At 39.9% G+C, this 8,086-nt stretch overlaps 1 protein-coding gene across 1 annotated transcript in view; it reads left to right on the top strand.

The window, feature by feature from the left end:
* Window positions 1–4,122: 4,122 nt before the first annotated feature.
* Window positions 4,123–8,086, top strand: part of dtnbb (dystrobrevin, beta b) — a gene marked incomplete at both ends in the record, with an annotated part of 35,405 nt that continues 31,441 nt past the window's right edge. The window contains 6 exons of the mRNA XM_080042230.1: window positions 4,123–4,189; window positions 4,456–4,536; window positions 4,652–4,865; window positions 6,591–6,676; window positions 7,002–7,156; window positions 7,268–7,373. Of these exons, the coding sequence (XP_079898356.1) occupies window positions 4,123–4,189; window positions 4,456–4,536; window positions 4,652–4,865; window positions 6,591–6,676; window positions 7,002–7,156; window positions 7,268–7,373 (709 nt within the window). The remainder of the gene's footprint in view (window positions 4,190–4,455; window positions 4,537–4,651; window positions 4,866–6,590; window positions 6,677–7,001; window positions 7,157–7,267; window positions 7,374–8,086) is intronic.

The raw sequence follows: 8,086 nt of genomic DNA, 5'->3' as shown, positions 1-8,086 counted from the left end.
CATGGCATCTCGGTGCTTGCCTCTCGCTCTGCCGTCCTCTGCCGCTGGGTCGCTGTCTGACGATGCCGCACGGAGCCGGGCGCTCGTACGTTGTTTCTCTGTGGCGCTACAGCCGCAGTTCCCAAGGCTGAAGTCGGAGTGAAACGGGAGAGGAGCGTGAAATATGATGATGATGGATCAGCCGAGTCGTTTCTCATCATCGCTCGGACAGCTGTAACGTCAGCGGACACGCGCGTGGATTCGTCAAAGGTGAGAGTGCGACTGTGATTCACGGAGGAGATAATATATCCTCCTTATTCTTCGTGCTGGACCAGTTATCCTTCCCATCTGATGCTGCTGATGAGGGTGGTGATGCTCTAAACGCAACCTGCGTGATTTTTCCTCCGTTAAAGGCCAGTTCCCTGTTTTGCTTCTTATTCGGCTGTTGAGCCAGCAGTGAGAATTTGAAAAGATGCAGCATTGCCATTGTTTCTTCTTATCCCAACATTTAATGGGCATCACGACGCACAATCCCCCATTGCGGAAATAAGGTAAATATAGGCAGTTAAATCAGCAATATGGCTGCTTTTGTGCCCTGTCGTCGCTCCAGAAGTGAATGTTTTAAGTGTTGCAGGATTGTGGACTGTGACAATTGAAGCTCGTAGAAAACAGAGGAGTGAATGATATCAGCGGAAGGGAGGTACTGCAGTATTACCGAGTCCTTATGTTGACTCGCGTCAAAGGATGTTGTCATTACCTCGAAGCTGAAGGTGCGGTTACAGTAAAATGCACCTCTACGGGCTTATAATGACAACCACACAATCTTATTGTATCAAAGAAAGGACTGACATCAACGTACTGATGCATTTATTTTTATTGCTGTGCAATTGAGTAAAAAAAGACATGAATTCTGACGCTTATCACTGATGCTGGTCCTTGCCTTTTAATGTGCTCTGGTCTGTGAATTCATTTTGTCCATGAATTATTAAGAATTTGTCTCTGTTTCCTTCTCTTATGAATTAATCAACTTGAGTATTAAATCTGTAATTTCCTGTACATTTCTTTCCCGGACATTGCCCGCTATTGCAAAGGCCTGAGAGTTGCCTACTCACGAATCTCTGCAGTTACTTCACAGGCTGAATATTTACAATGAAGCATTGTGTTGTTTTGCTGACATGTGTCTGTTGGTGTCTCCCACCACCACTGCACAGCAAATGTTTTCCACCCATTCCCCAAAAGTACAGCAGTGCTTCTCTCTGACACATCCCTTTGAAATGCACAAATACAGTTTGTGTTGTCCCCATTGAGGAGCCCATTTAATATGTAATTACGCTGACCAAGTGTCTTCAAGTGCCACCATGGCCAACGTGAACCCATAACGCTGCCTGAGTTATTGTCATGGTTTGCCTGCTGGGCTACAAAGAGCCATAAAACCTCTTCAGATCATTGATATCGCTGTTTGCTTTGGCACAAAGGGTTTTATTGCCTCATAATAATGCAGCCATATCTAGAGGTCATTAAATCAGTTATGATTATTAGAACTGAGCGATTAGTCAATAATAAGAATAAGAATTGGCAACTATTTTTTTTATAAACCATGAATAATTTCAGTCATTTATGCAAACGTGCAAAATACTCTCAGGTTTCAGCTTCTCAAAAGTGAGGATTTTATTCTTTTGTTGTTGTTATACATGCATTCAACATTTTGATGGTTGGTCAGACAAAACAAGACATTTAAAAGGCTGCTACAACTAACAATTAACTTCATCATCGATTAATCTATTGATAAATATCTCAACGAATCAATTAAGTGTGTTAATGTCAGACAATAGTGAAAAATACCCATTATTAACTACCCATTAACTCCTGGGTATTAGGAGTTAACTCCTATTAACTCCTACCCATTATTAACTCCTTTTGAATTTCCATGAAGGAAACTTCCGAAGGGATCCTTAAAGTGTCTATCTATCTATCTAGAGCCATAGATGATGTCTTTAAATGTCTTGCTTCATCCCCTCAACAGTCAAACCCCTGATCATAACATCTATTGTTTCGATAATAAGTACATTTAGTATTTGAACTGAATACCACTGCCATTCAGTGGACGTGGTCTAAATTTAAAGACTTGCTGATGTGACCAGCTATAAGGACCAGTAGCAAGTTAGTGGCTGGAATGAGGCTCTGTCATAACAATAGAGATCAGTTGTGAAGATGAGTGTCTCTTACACAATGCTTTATGCAAACAAAATTGATAAAATAGTGTTATGCTTATTTTCTTTAGACTTCCTTAAAGCTATAGTGCGTAACGTTTTCATATAAATGAATGTCGGTCACATTCAAGGCATCACCAAACGAGTTGGCAAAAAGTTGATTAAGCCTATCAGGTCCACAAAACTCTCTCTGAATTTCTCAGTATGGCAAGGTTTACAAACTGGTGTTGCCCCCCGACACTGGCGCGGGAGCTCAGGAAAATCCCAAGAAATGTTTCAGTTGTTGAATCTACTTCTAAGAAGAACACTGGACATACAGCAGAAGGTATAAAATCCATGCACGATCACCAAAGGCTTACCTCATGTAGATATGCCTACAGTGTTTTTGTACTAACTCAGAATTCCTCATGGGGGTGACAGAAGTTACGCACTATAGCTTTAAGTGGTTCTTTTGCTTCTGAGTTGGTGTCATTAGCCCAAAGGATGCAGTCTCTTCTGAGCGGGATGTCATGGAGAATTATCATTTACTTAGACCACGGGGCACTGGAGTGGTTCCCTAGCCGGCTCACCAATATCTCGACAGGAAGTACAGGGAGGTCAGGAAACAAAAGCACAAATTGAGATTTAATTTAGTCCTTGAGGGGAAATGTTAATTACATATTTAAAAGGCAACTTAATTTTGCCAGAGAGGAATAACTTATCTCTCACAGTAATGGGGACGTCGAGTCAAAAGATTCCCTCAAACTAAATCTCTTAATTTATGTTTTCACAGGGTCGACGTTTTGGGCTTCACTTTGTCTGACATTAAGCCATTGACAGGTAAATACGTTTGAAATCTGCATTGAATAACATTAACGATGCAAAATAATTATGTCTTATGTAGTAAAATACATACAGTAAGGGAGTACCGTCGAGTACTATTTTGAAACAGAAAAATAGACAAGAACAATGACGTTTTTGGAAAACCCCGGACAAAGAAGACAACACTTAAGTTGGTTCAGGCGGCAACACAAAAGTTTGAAGTGTTTGATAGATGTGGATTCTTTGTTATGAAGGAGATGTTTTTCCTTTGTGTTTCTCCAAACAGTGTCTGATACCTGCAACATGCATCTTTGTGGGGAAGATTCACTTTGAGATTTCACCTTTGTGCAGTTGTACTTTAAAGGACTGCTTTGACATTTCTGGAAAGTCGCTTTATTGTGTCTCTCTAGGTAGAGTAGCTAAGAACAAAAAAATTGCCACACATTTGACACAACCCCCCTTATTTTTTGTTTTTTGCACAGTTTAAACAAATAAGAAATAATGTGTTAAGAGTAACTGAGCCAAGATAATGACTGTTGGTGACTCTTTAAATGTAAACAATGATAACATATCCCTGGTTTTTAGTACCTTCAACTACATTCCAAATCTTTGATATTTCCTGTCATTCAAATGGTGTATTAGGTGAAACGGTTCAGTCTGACTATGAGAAAATCATGACATGTTTGGTAATCCACATAAGGAAATGGTTAATTTCCACCCTATAATTGTTTTTATTTTCTCATATGTTTCAATGCCAACCAAAGCAATACATAGTCAAAATTGAATAGCTGGAGTGATGACTAATAAGAGTCCTTGATGCAATGTGTAAATAATAAGGAAAATAATAAGAACATACTGTATTCTTTTGGTGTACCAGCAAAGGAGATCACATTTGCATTGTAGCTGACCACATAACAGGTGAAAGGTGAAATTACACATACATAATATTTCTTTTTCTTTCTTTTTTTTTTTACTTTTTCTTCAATTGCACTAATAATGTAAACATACACCATCCTCACTTGCATACTATCTGATTAATTGTTGACATTGAATAGATCTGCGTGGTGCATTTACTGCCATGCTGTTGTCTAACACTAAGCGTTGCATGCTCTGCCATGTGATGTGCCGCAGGATGATCGAGGAAGGCAGTAAACGAGGCAAGGCCATGGTGGAGAAGAGGCAGCTCTTCATGGAAATGAGTGAGTGGAGTCGACTGAAAGAAATCTCTTTTCCCTATTCACAGTCAGCGTCCGCTCATGTAATGCCTTGACTCTGAGTTGCGCAGGAGTTACGTGGTCCCTCACACATACAGTACAATTCCTCCCACACAGAGTGTTGAGATGTTCCTTCAGGGGGCCTGATTGTGTTTGCTTAAGAGTTACAATTAATTTCATTCAACTGGATTGGCGTAGTTTTAGTCGGAGATCTGATGTTGTTTCTACTACTTCATGCTTTCGTTTTGCAGGAGCTCAAAACTTTGACGTCATCAGACTGTCGACTTACAGGACCGCCTGCAAACTCCGCTTTGTGCAGAAGAGATGCAACCGTAAGAGCATGTAGATTTCTAAAGATTTCTTTTCAACTGCTATGACACTGTGTAACCAATAGAAACGTTTGTTCCAACAGACTTAATTGATCCCAGTCTGTCTGTCTGTTCACAGTTCATCTGGTGGATGTCTGGAACATGATCGAAGCCTTTCGTGACAACGGGCTCAACACATTGGACCACAACGCTGAGATCAATGTGTCGCGGCTGGAGACGATCCTGTCTTCCATCTACTACCAGCTCAACAAGCGTCTGCCCACCACACACCAGATCAATGTGGAGCAGTCCATCGGGCTCTTGCTCAACTTTATGGTGGCTACGTATGACAGGTATGGGGTAGATGGTTAGTGCAGAGGAGCACAAGCCTCCATAGGTGGTGGTGATCATTAGAATCACTGTTTCTGTTTGTGTTGGTAGTATTTACACAGTTCAGAAAAGTTGTTAGTTTTAAACCTCCTGCCATTATCGTGTGTGGAATAAAACACAATCTACAGCCTACAGGATACAGACAAATTTCAGGTAGGGTGTTGAAATAATAATTTAAAAAACTGCCACTGAACTTTGAATGTTCCCTATAAGTAGTTCCACATAGTTAAATTCTTTCCATGGAAACTTGGAAATTGTTAGAAAATTACAGACCTAGAATATGAAATGCTATTCACCATTTGTTAGAGTTAAATTAAAAACCGATTCAAACGCTGGAATCAGCCAAACAACTTTATTTCAACTTCACCTTTCAACTTGATTTGTCCCTATAAGGCAATTGGTGTTGCAGCAATATGTAAAACACAACAATATGAAATATCAATCAATTCAAAGGGTAAGACAATAAATTACAAAAAGCCTGCCTAGGGTACATCAAACATCAAACTCGCCAAACAATTCTGTCTTCATTTCCTCACATTCCTAGAAAACATACACAGCACATGACCTTTTTGTCCTTGGAGATAGCTAATAGCCCTGACGTCACTGTACAAACAATCCAACCAACCGAGGTTTTTCGGCTCAGAAATCCTGGTAATATGCTGACAAATGATGGAACAAACACAGATCAGACAGAAAAATGTGCTATGTAAAAAAAGTGTCTATCAGCTGAAGCATCTCTGGTGATGTTTACACTATACGCCCCCCCCCCCACCCCCCTCCCCCCCTGCGCCAAAGGGCCCCAGACCCTTTGCATCCTGTAGAGCAGAGGTTTATTATTGACCGTGAAGCTCGCTCTCATTATTGTACCTTGTGTGCTCAAATTAATTGGCTTCGTGCCCTGTCCATTCATTGACCGGTTCAATTGGTTTACTTTCATCTGTGAGGCAAATCTGGTCCCACTCCGTTATTATTCATGCTGCCGTATCTCTTGTAAAAAAACTTTGTGGAAATGACTTGCCCGCGATCACAGGAAGCCGTTTCGCTATCGCTCCCTGAGGTCCTAACTGAATTAAGGCAGAAGAGCTTTCATGTTCCCGGCTACCTCTGCTCGGAAGCCAGGGCTAAATGAATCTGAAATGAAAGAGCTGGTCTCTCTTGGCAAGATAGAAAGATTTTAATGGGTCTTGAGGCAGTCTAATAATGACCTGCCTGTATCATGTTAATCAGTGATTCCAGGATCAGGTTCATGATTTTTGACATTTAATCAAAAGTGCACCATGTTCCAGTTGTAGTTAGTCATATGCCTTGCTGCATGTCATGATTAGCATTCAGTATTTTCCTCTATGTTTTCATCTCAAATTCGTATCTCAGTGCAATTCTTGGGTTAAATTACGACTCTACAAAATAGAATTTATAAAAACATTCCACATTTAATTGCAACTTTGTCTTTGGTAGAATTTTCATAATATTCAGTGCACATTAATATTAATGTAAGTAACCAAAAGCTACTGGTCATACAGACCAAGGCTGGCTGTAGCTGCAAAACAAGTCAGTGTATTGAACCGAGCAAAGGGATATTTTACTGCTTATGAATTAAACTTATCATTTGTGAGACTTGAATTACTATATTTCGTCTTTCAAAAACGGCATAGAAAGTTCTAATGAAACACCATTCTTTCCACTTGCAGTGAAAGCCATGGGAAGCTGACAGTTTTCTCAATGAAATCCATGCTGTCAACAATGTGTGGAGGGAAAATCGTGGACAAACTACGCTGTAAGTACAATTTGTACCCACCCTAAACACAACATGTCAGAATGAGCTGCATTTTGAAAGTAGCTCCAAAAATGTGTTCCTGATTTTCTGCAATCTGATGTCATGGTTCCCTGCACATGCCAGGGTTTCCTGGGGACATTTGCTATCTTCATGTAGTTGCTCAAGTTGAACACAAGAGGGCACTGTCAGAACATGTGTGCAGAATTCATTGCATATTAGAGCTCAGTGCAGAGTATACTGACAGTGGATCAATGACACCATTCACAGAAATGTCAAAAGCTTGTTCCTCAAAGAATAATAAGTCTGACATTTGCCTGTCTCTCAGATATTTTCTCACAGATCTCTGACTCAAGCGGAATCATGATGTTTGCAAAGTTTGATCAGTTTCTACGTGAGGTGCTGAAGCTCCCTACAGCCGTGTTCGAGGGCCCGTCTTTTGGCTACACGGAGCATTCAGTGCGGACATGCTTCCCTCAGCAGGTATGGGATGTATTTGAACACCTCACTATCTTTTTCTTCTTCGTCCTCTTTCAAATCTGTATTAATCCACAAATCTCTGTTTATGACATGCATGTGTGTGTTTGTATCTAGAAGAAGATACCGCTGAACACATTTTTGGATGTGTTGATGGCAGATCCTCCCCCTCAATGCCTCGTATGGCTGCCGCTCATGCACCGACTTGCTAATGTTGAAAATGGTAAGATCTGGACTCATTCATATTATACTTTACATCCTCACTGGAATTTCTGCATTTGAACATAAAAATCCCTATTTATTTTCTTTAAAAACTGAAAATGACACTGTCCAACGATGTAAAATGAACTTCTATCCCAGTTTGGTGGACTTTTGCAGCTGCTAGGATGGACATGGAAAGATTGTAATGGAGCCCAATAGAAATATTTGCCAAATATTAGTATGTAGAAAGGGGCACACGTAGCACTAGATATTCTGTGTCCTGGTGGTAGTGGTTAAACAGCCAAAGGATGACTTGAGTCAAATGTAACAGTGCCTGCTGGACTTGCATTAAAACTATTCAGCTTACAGAGAGTTGAAATAAACAGCTAAAAAAGTAAATAGTTTTTTCCTCACCAAGCAATATTACTAATGATGAAGTAGACCGAGCCGATTGAGATATAAAAAATAAAAATAAATGTGAGAGGAAAGAAGAAGAAAAAAATTCTCTTTCACACTTGCTTTCATTTTGTAATTTTTTTTTCTTTAATAATATTGGGTCGGCAAACAGTTGTTTAATTAAAACTATGTGAGCAGTTTAAATATTAAATATCTCTTTGATGAGCAAACAACTGAAGACAAGAGCCCTGACTAGATACTTTTTAATGCAAAATATTATGCGGGTAACTGGTAACTAAGTTTGTCAGTAAAACATAGGATATAGTGTCTGTGAAATGT

The sequence above is a fragment of the Ammodytes marinus genome (genome assembly GCF_949987685.1).
Source record: "Ammodytes marinus genome assembly, chromosome: 15".
NCBI classification, from domain to species: Eukaryota; Metazoa; Chordata; class Actinopteri; order Uranoscopiformes; family Ammodytidae; genus Ammodytes; species Ammodytes marinus.
The sequence above is the reverse complement of the archived record's forward strand: the minus strand, read 5'-3'. Positions and strand labels throughout refer to the sequence as shown.